Genomic DNA, 15,258 nt, shown 5'->3' on the forward strand with positions numbered 1-15,258 from the left:
CAATGTTAAACCATCATTATGGTGTATGGTTTGCCTGGTTTAGTTGGGAAAAGAAACATTAAATGACCTTGAAAAACAAAAAGAAGAAGATGATGAACAGTTTGGGGTGTATTACAATGTCAGGCCATCTATTTTTTTGTTTTTGTTATTGTTTGGAAAAACAACACTGTTTTGGTTAAAACTTATCATTTCACTTCAATGAACGACATCGTTTTGACTTTTAGGGTTTTAATTTAGGTATTTGATTAGAATTTAATTTAGTCTCTTGACTTTTGATTTTTTTCAATTGCATCCCTAATTGACCCCAAAACTTTTGATTTTATGCAATTTTGCCCCTGCCAATTTTCAACATCAACTTTGAATTTTAGTGACTTTTTCATTGTAGTCCTTGGTTTTGGATTTATGCAATTTGACCCTCAATTAACCATTAAACTTTCAATTCTTTTTAATTTTATCCCTTATTTAAGCCAATTAAATCTCCAGAGTTCAGAGTTTTTTTCAAAAAGATACTTAGCTGTGAATTTCTTCAATTTAGCCCCTAATTGAACCCAAAACTTTAATTTTCTTGCGATTTTATCCCTGATGTGAACCAATTGACTATGTAAAAATCAAGTTTGATCCTCTAAAATTCAAATCTTCTTAATTAAGCTCAAATTGGGGCCCCAAACTTAATTTTTCACTAATTAAATCCCCAATAAAATTAATTTGACCCATTAAAAGCATAATCAAGTCATTGCACCTAATTAAATCTTTTAATTGGACTTAAATTAATTCTTGAACATAATTGAACTTTAATTTGGGCCAAAATTAAATCAAATTGGCCTATTAAAAATCTAATTATATTCATGGACTTAATTTTTATGCAGATTCGTTCAATAATCTCTCCAGTCATGGATATAACGGGGTATAATTATGCTCTATATTTATCCAAAATTTCAGCTTGATTTTCTGTATGTTCCTAGGATCTTCTTCACTAAGCTTTTGCCACATTGTCCGTCTTCTTCTTATTATAGTTTTCTTTATTTTTTAAAATTTATTTTTTAAATTTTTTAAGGAATAACTCATAAATAGGTTGTTACAGTATTGTTTGTTACTGTGGTAGTGATTATTTTTTATAATGTTTTTTGTTTAGAAATATATTAAAATAATATTATTTTTTAAATTTAAAAATTTTATTTTTAACATTAAAAAATCAAAAATACTAAAAAATTAATCTGAAAAAAATATTTTTTTAAGAAAAAACTTAACAAAAAACGCGGTTGCACCGGCTAAGCAACAGCTACATGAAAAATCGAAGAAACAGCTCAGTAGTGTTATCGAAACACCTTCGAACACGTAGATCTAAACAAACAAATCAAAACAAACCACGTGTTTGGCTACAAGGAGCTAGCAGCGGCAATATATATATGTGTGGAAGCAATGGCATGTTATGGAAAAGGCCTGCAATGTTTCTTTCTCCTGCTCTCTATCTTCTTTCATGACCTTAAGACCTGATCCAAGGTTTATTTCTCCTCTCTATCTTCTTCACCTTCAAAGATGTATTCATTCAATATGTTGCAATCTATTTCATGTCAATTCAACTTTTAATTCTTTTAACTGAATCACCCATTTATGACTCAATATCCCTTTTCTTCCATTGTTTATATACCGTATGTATAAGCTCATACCTACGCTGATAAAAATGACTTGGCCGGTTTGGAATTCAGTATAATGAACTCATAACCATACAAATAAAATTAAACCATATTCAAATCACTGCGTTTGACTGGAAAACCATGGATTCTTCATCCACTAATGAGTTTTTCCCCTCTATTTTCTGTTCGATATAATTTCCTCTTGTTTTCTACGTGGATTTTCCTTGATTGAGCCATATACGCACAGGTTCCAGTGGAGAGATAGCTCTGACAGACAGCTTGCTCTTTTGCTATTCGCCTGGGAAAATAACGACCTTCCTTTCTGCTGTTGGGGATCAGAAGAAGAGTCCGGATAATAGCTCTACCTCTATTTTCGGCTGCGCCGCGCCCTCAAAGGTTCGGGTCCTGTCACTAAAATCATTCAATGTGTTAGTCTTCCTGATTTGTGTTACAGCAACCCCTCAAATTTTGTCTTATTAAAATTATGTTTACTCCAAGTCTATCTACTACAGAGATACTTTTGATTTATTGCAAAGGAAAATATAGATATAAAAAAAACTCTAATCACAGATGTGTGTATTATTTTGATCCGTTATGAATTTTTTATTTGTATCTGTCTCTATTTTTAAAATGAATCCTATAAAATAAATATTATATTATCATTTAAAAATTTATTTTAAAAATATAGTTTTTTTTATAAAAAAAAAATTGATTCCCTTGGGTAATGACAGACATTTATTGTCATTTGAGCAGTGAAATTAGGCTGATGGATTTTGACTATGATCCAGCAATTGGTCTCCTTGATAATCAACATGCTGACGATCAAGATGGCATTACCGTGCAGGCAGAGATTGATATCAAAGGAACAGAGGCATCCGGGTAAATGAACATCAAACAAAATTAGGAGTAATTCCTAGCAATAGTTATCATTTACTCATTAGGTACTTCTTGGATATTCATAACAAATCGGGTAAAAATCTGCCCCTATTAGGGCTACTTCTGGCGGGTATCTCTATAAAAGTATCTCCATTGAGAAGTTATAAAAAAAAAAAATTCAAACCCTTGGAATTTTTTTAGATTAATATCGGTGTCCGGCCAGCTTGCATGCACCTCGATTTATCCTATGGGTCATGAAATTAACAACCATGTAAACTTTTAATGATCATGAGATTTGTGGAACTCGAACTAGTGATCTTTGTAGAATAAACTTAGGGTCTGACCAGTTGAGTTACACCTCTTAAATTCAAATCCATGGATTTTTAGTATGTATAAGATTGTATTCAGTGTGTAAATTGAAATGGATGGGGATCAGATTGTATTGTTTTAAGAGTAGATGTCCCATTCATTCAGTTAAGTAAAATCTTCTTAATTTGTTAGCCAACTCTCCAATCTGTTATTAACGGAGAGTCAACTACAAATTGAAAGTGTAAGAGTTGGATTGAAAAAAATTCATTACAAGGACATAATTGATCGAATTAAACCGAAAACTTGGGAGACTATGCTTTTTAACTATCCAGTATCGAGGGAATCATCTCCATAGCTACTATGCTCTAACAATCCTATTGAAGATTTTCAGTATCTAGCTAAATGGGAAAAAATTCTAACATATTTCATAAATAAAAATTACAACATTTTGTGAATGCCTGGAATTCTGATTGAGTACAAATTTTAATTTTGTTGCTATTTCTATTGTGGAGTTCAAATACTTGAAAATAGATTACAGGTTTTTTTTTTTTTTAACGGAGAAATCGATTCCCTTGTGTAATAATGACAGACTTTTATTGTCATTTGAGCACTACAACTAGACAGAACGGTGACCGTGTTTCAGCAAGCACTTCCATTGATACCGTGCAAACTACCAGCTGTCAGGAAGAGATATGTATCTACCATGTTCCGGAAAAAATTAGGCGAGTAAATAGTAATGCCTATGACCCTCAGGTAATCTGTATAGGCCCAATTCACCGAAAGAACGAAAAAGAATTTATGAAAAAACTGAAGGGAGCGTATTTCGACCAATTCCTTGACAGACTCCCTGAGGAAAAAAGGGCAGTTTTTCAGCAGGGACTTGAGAGCACCATTAAAGATTGTGTAGATGAAATCCGCAATTGCTATGATGATTGTTCATTAGATGAAGAAGGATTTTTGAAGATGATTAAATGTGATGCTGTATTCATCCTTGAGCTCTTCTTGAAGACCGGAGAATATGAGAGAGATGGAAACAAATCTCAAGACGGAAATAAGTACGATTATATAATAGGTAATCCCTGGCGGAAAACTGCTGTTCAACTGGACCTGATATTGCTCGAAAACCAGCTGCCGTTCTTCATTCTTGATAAATTATATAAAATTGCCACCATACACATTAAACCGGCCGGTTGCTGTTGTTTCCTGGAACTTACTTGCCAGTACTTTAAGAAGTACAAGAAGAAAGAAGCCAATCCTCAGAAAATATTACATTTCACTGATTTGGTAAGGTTTTTTCTGTCCTCCGGACACCCATCTGCAGATTATAGTACGCCAATTATCTATTTTAATAGAGCAACTAGGCTGGAAGAAGCAGGAATGAAGTTCAAGCCAATGCCAGATGCATGCTTACTTGACGTAAGGCTAGGGAGTGGAGGCCAGGAAAGAGAAGGTATCAAGAAAGGTGAGTTGCATATTCCAATCCTTGAGATTGACGAATATGCTGAATGTCTCTTACGAAACCTTATGGCGCTGGAGCAATGTCATTTTCCTAATGAAGCGTACATCTGCCAGTATGTTAAATTCTTGGATTTGCTTGTGGATAATAATAAAGATGCAGACTTGCTCATTGAAAGTAAAGTTATTATTAATAGGCTTGGAGAAAGTGCTGCTGTGGCTAAGCTGATTAACAACCTTTGCCGAAATATCATAGAAGTTTCTTCATGTTATAACAGTCTCGCCAAAGAGTTAAATGATTACTCTAATAGCTGGTATAACCAGATTAAGGCCTACCTCAGAAGACATTTTTTCAGGAATGTTGTGACAGGCACTGCAACTGTTGTAGGATTGACCGTCCTGATTTTAAAAATCGTCAAGTTTACTCGATCCTTTTAATAATACTCAAGGTTCGAATGCTTCAGTGTCTGTAGAATTCCTTTTCCCCTTCTGTAAATAAATCTTAGTTCACTTGTTTTATTGTAAAAATAAGAGAATAATCATTAGTATTGTACCTTGTTGAAATCAACTTTAAGGAACATTATATAGTGTTTTTTTTTATATATAGTAAACGAGTGAATTATATATTAAACAGCCCCATCAAGTAGGTGGAACTGAATGAAACATAAATACAATGGAAATATAAAAGAGAAGAGAAGACCAAAGCGACGAGGGACCTAATTAATTAGTCCAGTTCATAATACATTCTGGATTTCTAAAAAGATCTGAGTCTGTGTAGCTGAAATTTCTAACTGAAGACTTCAACCAGAAAGCCAAATGGTGAAAGGTGAGATCAAAAATCATATCCCAATCCGGAGCCTTGGATTCGAAGATTAGGCGATTGCGCGCTATCCAAATTGACCAGTACAGACCTTTGCAGAGGAGGTTAATAGCACGTCGCTGAAAATTTCCATTAATCAAACCGGACCATTCCTGTAGATTTTGATATGGGTCTTTGTGTAGACAACCTGAACACCCAAACCAGTTCAAGAAACGACCCCAAAGAGACCATGTTATAGGACACCAATGGAAGAGATGATTAATTGTCTCAATTTCCTTGCAGCAGAATGGGCAGTGAGATTCCTCATATTTAATGATTCTCCTCTCAGCTAAAAAACCCCGTGTACTCAAACTGCCATGAACAAGAAGCCATATGAACACATCTACTTTTGGAGGGGCATAACTATTCCATAACAGAACAGGGGAGTGATTATTTTCAGTTGCCGATAGACTATCAAAAAGAGCGCAACCTGATTTAGCTGAGTACATACCAGAGCTGTGGAATTTCCATAACTTGCGGTCTGCACCATCTGAGAAAATGAGACCACGCTGCACCTCTGCAATCAAGCTCTCCCTTATGCAGTTTTCACGAGGCCGGAGTGGTCTTCTCCAGGATAGGTTGAAAGATGTATCTGTCAAATCACATATATCTGCAAGGCTGAATTTTTGCTGTAGGGAGAGGTTATACAGTCTGGGGAATAAGACTTGGAGAGTGGTTATAGAGCCAAGCCAAGAGTCAGTCCAAAACCGGATGTTCCTCCCATCACCCACCTTAAACCCGACATTTGCATGTAAAAGATTGGCTCTGTTTTGTGTTGAGAAGATCGCCGAAACAATGCCATGCCAAGTTGGAGATAAAGAACCTGTAAACTCAGGGATACCGTTAATAAAGTGAGGTCGGTATTTTAGAAGAATGTGTTCTTGCCAGCCTCCTACCACTCCATTATCCAAATTCCAAAGCCATTTAAATAGCAGAGCCAAATTTTTGTTGTGGATGGATCCTAGCCCGAGACCACCAGAAGATTTACTCTTTATTACCTTGTGCCAGGCCACCTTAAAAATGCCATGAGATGATGAGGTTCCTTTCCAGAGAAAAGACCGGGTTAGAGAAGAGATGACTTTAATAATACCCTTTGGCATAGCAAAAACTGACATGTAGAACAAAGGAAGAGAGCTTAAGACTGATTTAATTAGACATAACCTTCCCGCCATGCTCAAAAAATTCCCTTTCCATGTGCTTAGCTTTGCTCTGATAGTGGACAGCACTGGTTTCCAAGTAGAGAGTCTGCTGGGATTGGCTCCAAGAGGTAGTCCAAGGTACCTGACCGGGAAAGTATCACTACGACAGAAAACTGACTTCGCCAAGCTAGAGGTGTAGTCGTTGTCCAAGTTGATTCCTATTAGAGAGCTTTTATAGAAATTAACTTTCAATCCGGAAATGATCTCAAACCAACGAAGTATCCTCTTAGCATGTAGAAGAGAGGGAAAATCATTTGGCAAGAAAATCAAAGAGTCATCGGCATATTGCAAATGAGTTATGTAATGTCCTGGAGCAGTCTCTAAGCCTTTGAAATAACCTGAAGCTGATGCCCTATTGAATAAAACTGTCAATCCCTAAACTGCGATGTCAAATAGGAAAGGAGAGAGAGGGTCCCCTTGCCTGAGACCCCTCTCCAGACTAAATTCTCTACTGGGTGAACCATTTATCAAGATGGCTAATTTAGAAGTGGATAAGCATTCAAAGATCAACTTCCTCCAGTGTGGGCCAAAACCCATGTATCCCATGCTTGTGTCAATATGTTCCCACAAAATTGAGTCAAAGGCTTTATGGAAATCTACCTTCAGTAAGAGGCCATGCTCCTTCTTGCTCCGCACACCATGGACAACCTCATTTGCTATCATGAAACCATCTAAAATCTATGAACATTATATAGTGTATCTATGTATTTTTGTATCTATGATCTATCCATCAACTATTAAGTGCTTATGTTTTTCTGATGGTGGATTCCTACATGGCGTTTGAGATCATCCACCTACATGGACAGACAAACAGGGACGATCACCAGACGAACAACTGATAACACTGTCCAAAGCGTGCGAATCCCTGCGCCATCGGATATGAGGATCCTTGTAGGTGGATTCTCAAGAAGTAACAATTTTCCGTTGGCGGACTAGACCTTGCCAACACCAAACAACAATGAAACAAATAATACCAACATTAATGATTAAACGTTAATACATATGCACAAAGATTTGATATAAAGCCATCATATCACTATGGGATTGCGTTCTGAATTATAGCACGTCATATCCATGTTAAATTATTACTAGAATTTTTTTTTTTTCAGGTACGAGACTAATATAGAGATTGCGTTCTGAATGATCAAGAAGCTAGTAAAACTGAGTAGACTATCCATCTTTTAAGTCATGAACTAGATGAAAATTTGCACAGATTCAATGCTAGTAGACATTGGCTCGTAGGATGTGTTCAACACTTCACTCAATAAAAAAAGAATGTTAACTTGTCAAAAGCTTCCTAACCTTCGATCGAGCTGAGATTTTGTTGGGAATACTATTATTATCTGAATCGAACATGAAATGATCATTAAATCAGGAAAAAAAACAATACGTCGAGACTAAATTGAAACAAATAACAGATAGCAGGGGGTGCGCTTGCAACGAGTTGAATGATTTTTCTTTTTTATTGGGAAAAATTTAGGTGATTATAGATGACATGGAGCTTTTTTCTTTCTTCCGGGGTATGACCAGCTGGCCGGAAGATAATTTTTATGGAGGATACGTTTACAGTAGGGGAAATCTTGGCTATCCTTGTTGTTTCCGGAGATCGAGGGATATGGATTAAGATATCAGAGTTTGAATTTGAGTGGGATTGTTATGGCTAATAGTGACTCAGTTGATTATAAATTTACATACAAAATCCAAATAGAGCTTCAAATATAAAGTGCACCTAAACTGTATGTTGCAATTCAAAGGAATAAGAAGACAAAAGATTCACTGAAAGGGCCAAAAAGTTACCTTACCTATATTGTCAAAAATCTAAAAATAGTGTAAAAAATCTAAAACTTATTTTTTTTTCCCCAACTTGATTAAGAGAAAAGATTATAAATGCTTAAATAGGTCAAAAACATATCTTTATAAGAAAGAAAAATTATAATCCTTATCAACTGCTTTGTTTTTAGATAGAAGCATGTTGCAATAACATCTAATTATTGTAATGTAGGCAAATAATTAGTCCTTATCTGTATTAATATTGTGTCATATCAATACTCTAAACATGTCATGTATGCAAATTAAAGTTAGTGATTTGATTGCTTATATAGACTTACATATCTCGATTTTTTATAACATGTAGTGCAAATAACATATTTGTTACTTGTCATGTAAATATTAGTACTGTATAACAAGTCTTGAAAGCTGCTTCAAGAATTTTAATTTAAAATTTAATTAAATTATCTTATCTCAAAATTGACATATGCTTATTAATCATGTTCAATCATCTCATCACGTGGTCCATGACTTTAAAAGATAAGATTATGTAATATTTAGAAATCAGAGATCAGCACTCAATGGTGTTAGTTATAGTCTTATGGGGGTTTAGATGTCAGGGATTTGAATGGGTTTTTGGTTCTACCATGTTAAGTTCTTAACCTCCTCCTGAAATCAATCGATAACAAGATTTAAGAGTTTACTTTTCTCTTTTTTTTCTCTACAGTTTGTTAATTTACAAGCTGATTTAGGAGAGGTCTCCTTCATTGATGGGATGACTAGATTTTCCGGTTTTTTTTGCTATAAAACCGAATTTAACCGAACCGAACCGGTTCGGTTTGAACCGGAATTTGGTTCGATTCGGTTTGTATTTTCAAAAATTTAAGGTACTCGGTTCGATTGGTTTTTGTGGTTCGAACCGAACCGTGAACAGGCCTACAAAAAACTAAAATTAATCAAATATTTTATTTTTTAATTATTTTTTTCTTAAAATAGATACATAAGGAGGGGGAAGTTTATTATAACAATCGATTGATTTGCTGAACGTGCTTATTTGAAATATTTGTTTTCTGATTAAATCTCATGTGTTGTGTTTGGATTAATATGTTATATATATTGTGTTGAATTGGAATATAAAATAAAAACACAACTAAACCTTTATAAATTAATATTTTTATGACTATGAAAATTTGTTAGTTAATCGAGATATTATTTAATCAATAAATTAATAATTTATTAATTTATACATTAATTAATAAAAAGTTAATTTATTAAGGTATTATTTATTTATTTATTTATTTATTTTCAAAAAATTGAAATTAATGCATATATCATGTATTGGTATGTATGAACACTATCTAATTTTCAAATTACGAGTTATTTATTGTATTAAAGGCAAATGATTAGTCATTGTCTGTATTAATATTATGTCATATCAATTCTCCTAACATGGCCAGTATGTAAATTAAAGTTCTTGACTTAATTGCTAATATAGTTTTGCATATCATAAATTTTTATCAAGATACTTCTTTTTCCAAAACTTTGAAATCAATGCATATATCATGTATTATTATATGTGACCACTGTTTAATTTTCAAGTCAACAGTTATTTATTGTATCAAAGGCAGATAATTAGTCATTATCTTTATTAATATTGCATCATATCAATCCTCCTATCATGTCTTATATGCAAATCAAAGTTAATGACTTGATTGCTTATAAGCCACAAACCCTTTCCATAGGATAAAAATCCATCCAAGTCTGGTGCTCTTGAAAAAAGCTTCAAATGGCCATTGTAATTTGTAGAAGGTGACAAGAATTGGGCTGGGAGGAATAGTGGATGCTCTTCAATAAATATATACCACATAAAATTATATACATCGTAGACCGGTATGCTTTTAAGCTTGCTTTGATTAGACAAAGAACCATACTAACCTCTTTAGCACCTCCATGCAGTGATGCAGATGAGGAATTCAAGAGTTGAATTCAAAGAAAAATACTACCATTTTTCTAATCAAAACTGGAAATGCATTAACAAAAATTTCTAGTCAACTCGGCAAGGTTAAATCAAAAAAATAATTAAGTCAAAAGATCTTTTATTGTGTTTGGTTTGCTATTTTATTTTATTTTTTTGTTAAAGGTATTTTGGATTTAAGTATGTATTTGGCAAACACCCCTTTAACTTATTTTGGGTAGTTTTATTTTAGAGAAATTTTTTTCTTACCAAACAAAGCCCTAAAAAATTATCCATCTACAAGTATTGAACTTAAGTTCTAGATTATGAGAAATTTGAGAGAGGAAAAATATTTAAAACCAAAACACAATACTGGAAAATAAAGTGAAGAAGAGTGTTAAATTATATCAAAACAATACAGAATTAATCAACCCCAAACACCATGCTTCAACCTTTTATATAGTGAATTTTAGGAATTAAATGATGATAGAATTCCTATTAATAGCTTTTATTACCCTTCATAAGTCAAAAACATGAATTTTTTTTATTTAAATCATGTGATTTTTGAGCTGAAAAATCTATTTATGCTGAAAGAGTTTTGAAAAAAACTTATCAGATTCTTCTTTTTATGAGTTGGATAAAACAATGGGCTAGCTGAAAAAAATAATTCTTCATAGAATATATCCAAGTTCAAATTTAAATTGACAAAAAATTATCTTTTGTGACTTAAAAAATTATTTTACAATGAACCCAAATCCATAATCAGGCCTGAGCCTGAAGTCGGGTCTAGCCGACATGCACATACTTGTGGATTTAAGCTCAAAACCTATTTTTCCCAGGACTTCTCTCCTCTAAAAACTTGGATGCTCTTTGAATCTAATTTTAACTTTTTTACTATTCATTTTATAAACACAAATAAAGTTTTTTTTTTCTATGACAGATAGAGTGCTTTTAAAAGGTTTTAGATTTCATCAAAACATGTTAACTAAGAGTCATTTGAGATCAATTTTTTATTTATCTATAATTTATTTAAATCATGTTAATGTTTTATATTAAAAGGTTAAATTTAATAAAATTTTAACCAAAAAGTAAGTGGATTTTATTTTTAATTTGACTTTAAATGTACATTAATCATGTTTTTAATTAAATTTTCAACAGTTAAAACATGTCATATCATTAATAATTAAAAACAATGTCACCTCCTTAAAAAAAAATCTCTCTCTCTCTCTCTCTCTCTCTCTCTCTCTCTCTCTCTCTCTCTCTCTCTCTCTCTCTCTCTCTCTCTCTCTCTCTCTCTCTCTCTCTCTCTCTCTCTCTCTCTCTCTCTCTCTCTCTCTCTCTCTCTCTCTCTCTCTCTCTCTCTCTCTCTCTCTCTCTCTCTCTCTCTCTCTCTCTCTCTCTCTCTCTCTCTCTCTCTCTCTCTCTCTCTCTCTCTCTCTCTCTCTCTCTCTCTCTAGCTTGGTTCCTTCCTCTTCACCTTTCTTGTTTCAACGAACTCTCTCTATTTATGTAAAAATGGTATAGGTGTTTTTATTTGATTTACAAACAATAGAAACAAGAAATAGTTATCAATGAATTAGAATTAGGTACAATACTTTGACCAAGAAAAATGAGTTTTTATTAGTTTATAATTTTGTTTCGGTATAAAGAATGAAAACAAAGATTTGAAATTAAAGTTGTAAACTTTTAATGGATTTTCTTGTTGATTAATAAAAGGAGTAAATTAGGAATTAGATCTGCTTTGGTTTTTTTGTTATGTTTTTAAATATTTTAATTAAACACAATTAAATAGCATGATAATTTGTTTTGGTGAGATTCAAAGTCCAATTGACATAAAGGAAGTTTGTGTTGTTTTTCCTCTGTTTTTTCAATCTTGTTTCTTTTTTGAAAGAGATGGAGAGAAGAGTAGGTTGAAAAGGAGTACGATTTTTTATTAATAACATGACATTGTTTTTAATTATTTAACAATATTGCTCTACCTTTTTTATTCAGACGAAACTGTAATTTTAGAATTTGACTAGTTACAACATAAATACATAAAATTTCTCTATTTCATAAACCCTAATCTTAAAGATATTATAATTTGAATGAGATATATGGTGCTTTCAGACATGGATATAAAAAAATTATGAAACATTTTTCAGGTAGGTGAAAGGTCAATTGCCACTGCACCTATTTATTTTTTTTATAACTGTGGGTGTCTAGGTCAGCTTACGCGCATCTTGATTAATCCCCCAAGACCTTGAAATTAACGACCATACAAGTCTCCAGTGACTCTGAGATTTGTGACACTCGAAATGGTAACCTCTAGAGAACAAATCTAAAATCTGACCAATTGAGTTACACCCCTCAGAATTAATACACTTATTTTCTTAATTAATAAATAAAGAGTGAATTAAACTTGAATATTGCCTATAAATAAAGGGGATATAACGAGAGTGGAGAGACAGGAGAACTCATACCTACTTGTACTGAGGAATACAAGAGAGACAAAGGTCGAGGGTGAATTAGTATAGCATCCAGGAAATCCAGTGCCTCCGCTTTTCAGACCAAGGTAACTAAGGTTCTTTGCGTACTAGCTAGTTTTGTCTCGTTACTGTTCATGTTCCTTAATTTGTTCAATTAATTTTGCTTCCAAAGACAAAGAATAATTTCATGTATGATTAAATAAGTTGCCATGAGATTTTTTTAAATCGAACCCCAAGTACGGCAATACTGATTATTAACTTGCTTATAATTTATTTTAGTACCTTTTCCGTCTGCTGCTTAATTTGAAGTTAATTTCATTACTAGTTAATTACAGTTGTTTATTTGTCACATGATCAGAAAACTTCAACAAATGGGAGAAAACGATCGATTAAAAAGCCCTTCAATTCCAATTGAAAAGCTGCGCCAAGATATTTTAATTATTATTCGAGATGACTTGGAGACTGGCTTTCGGTCTGAGAAGTGTATCTATGAAGTTCCTTCAGCACTCCGTGATCGAAAGGTAGATGCCTACACTCCTAGAGTAATCTCTATAGGCCCTATTCATCATAATAGCGAAAAATTGGTGGCTATGGAAATTCAGAAATGGAGATATCTGAAAGAATTTTGTAGACTGAGAGTGGAAAAGGAGCAAGAAGAACTTTTGGAAACACTTTTGAGATCCATTTCAGGTCAAGTAGATCACATACGCCGTTGCTATGTAGCTGATTCCTCGAAGCTTAGCGGTGATGATCAGTTTGTGATGATGGTTCTGTTAGATGCTGTATTCATCTTCGAGCTCTTCTTGAGGAATGAAGAATACCTGGGTGATAACAGCAAATATCAAGACGATTTTATAATAGGTCAACCCTGGTTGAGAGCTGAGATTCGACGAGACTTGATATTGCTTGAAAATCAGCTGCCATTCTCTACTCTCAATGAATTATATGATTGTGCAATGAGCAAGACCGATTGCAAATCTTTCATAGACCTTTCCTGCCGGTACTTTGATAAGTACAAAAAGAATTCTGAGCCCAGCAAAAAAATACTACATTTCACAGATTTGGTGAGATGTTTTCTATCATTCAAGCACCCGGATTTAAAAATTGACAAGGCAGAACCGATAAAAACTCTTTACAGCGCAACAATGCTGCATCAGGCAGGAATTAAGTTCAAGCCATTGCCGAAGGTATCCCTGCTTGACATTAGAGCCTGGAAACCTCTCTCGAAAGTTCAGACACCGCTTTCAGATAAGAAAGGTAAGTTACTTATGCCTTCCCTTGAAATCGACAACAATACCGAATGTCTCCTCCGAAACCTCATTGCGTTGGAGCAGTTACATTATCCAGGAGAAGAGTACATTTGCCGTTATGTTAAGCTACTAGATTTTCTAGTGGATCTTGAAAACGATGTGGATTTGCTCATCGAAAATAAAGTTATTGTTAGCAAGCTAGGTGACAGTAAAGCCGTGGCGGAGCTTATTAACGGACTTTGTCGGGAAATGGTAGAAGTTTCTTCCACTTTTGACCCTCTGTCCAAACTGCTGAATGATTACTATGACAGCTCCTGGAATAAAAACAAGGCGTACTTGGTTAGTGTGTACTTCAAAAATATTTGGACAGGAACTGGAACTGTTGTTGGATCTCTCATCCTGCTCGTCACCTTGACACGGTTTATCCTATACCTTCTACGTTATTAGGTCACTACGTTCTCTGGAAAAAGAGTGGTTTAAAGTCTGTAACATATGTAGTTTATCACTTCTGTTAATCGTGACGTGTGTTGCGCCAGTGCTTTTAGATTTTGTTTTTCGTTTGATGTTATGAAGTTTCGTCATTCGTGCTGTAATTCTTGTAATTCTTGGTTAATCAATAATTATGGTTTGCATCAAAAGTATACAGCTTGACTTGTTAAGAATTTTACCCTCTTTTTCTCTTTCTGTTGTCAACGGCACAAAAAACAAATGGTGAGCGGCCCATGAAAACGAGCAAAACCAAGAAGGAGCTCAAGTTGGACGATTGGACAGCTTCTCTTTAATTTTAACAGAGGTTGTAATTTAGTTGATCAATCAATGGCATTGGTTAATTTTAAAAAATATATACAACTTCTATATTCATTTAATTATATCAATTAGTGTGGGACAATATAATTTTTAAAAAATAAAAAATAAATAAGAGTATAACAAATATTTAATCCCTTTAAGATTAGTGGTCATATAAAATTTAAGAGTTTTGGATCCATCAATTATAACAAGTCTAAACAACTTGAATCCGGTAACTATATCAAATCTAAAAGATTTAAGATTGGGGTTAGGCTAAAGAGACTTGAGTTCGGTGTTCATACCGAACATAAACCATGCAGGTCTAGTATGTTTGTTATGCTTTTAGGTGTGTTAATTAATAAAGAAAAGAAAATATTTATTTGAATGGTACATGTTTGTTTTTATATTTTAAAAGTATTTTAAAATTTCAAAAAAAATTGTGATATATTTTAAAATATATATTATTTTAATATATTTTTAAATAAAAAAATAATTTTAAAAAAATCACTCCAACAATACCTAACAAGCTACAAAACAGTTAGGAATTTTTTATTTTATATATTCTTTTTAAAAAAAGAGCAAGTTGGTCTTACAAGCCCAGTATAGTTGGGCTTGGTGTGGTTGTTTAGTCCAGTATCCCTACATCCTTTTGCATTTAATATATTTTTTTTATGATTCATTGATTTTTTTTTCTTTTTTAT

At 33.4% G+C, this 15,258-nt stretch overlaps 2 protein-coding genes across 2 annotated transcripts; both read left to right on the forward strand.

Moving 5' to 3' along the window:
* Positions 1-1,431: 1,431 nt before the first annotated feature.
* Positions 1,432-4,852, forward strand: LOC133678467 (UPF0481 protein At3g47200-like). Its single transcript, XM_062100763.1, has 4 exons — positions 1,432-1,500; positions 1,882-2,030; positions 2,388-2,513; positions 3,409-4,852. The coding sequence occupies exons 3-4, from the start codon at positions 2,414-2,416 to the stop codon at positions 4,710-4,712; spliced, it is 1,404 nt and encodes a 467-aa protein (XP_061956747.1). The 5' UTR covers positions 1,432-1,500; positions 1,882-2,030; positions 2,388-2,413; the 3' UTR covers positions 4,713-4,852.
* A 7,649-nt stretch (positions 4,853-12,501) lies between these two features.
* LOC133678446 (UPF0481 protein At3g47200-like) lies at positions 12,502-14,364 on the forward strand. The gene is made up of 2 exons (XM_062100738.1): positions 12,502-12,607; positions 12,880-14,364. Exon 2 carries the CDS (start codon positions 12,893-12,895, stop codon positions 14,216-14,218), a length of 1,326 nt encoding a protein of 441 aa, XP_061956722.1. The 5' UTR covers positions 12,502-12,607; positions 12,880-12,892; the 3' UTR covers positions 14,219-14,364.
* Positions 14,365-15,258: the final 894 nt, after the last annotated feature.

Source organism: Populus nigra, chromosome 18 (genome assembly GCF_951802175.1).
Source record: "Populus nigra chromosome 18, ddPopNigr1.1, whole genome shotgun sequence".
In the NCBI taxonomy this organism is placed as follows: domain Eukaryota; kingdom Viridiplantae; phylum Streptophyta; class Magnoliopsida; order Malpighiales; family Salicaceae; genus Populus; species Populus nigra.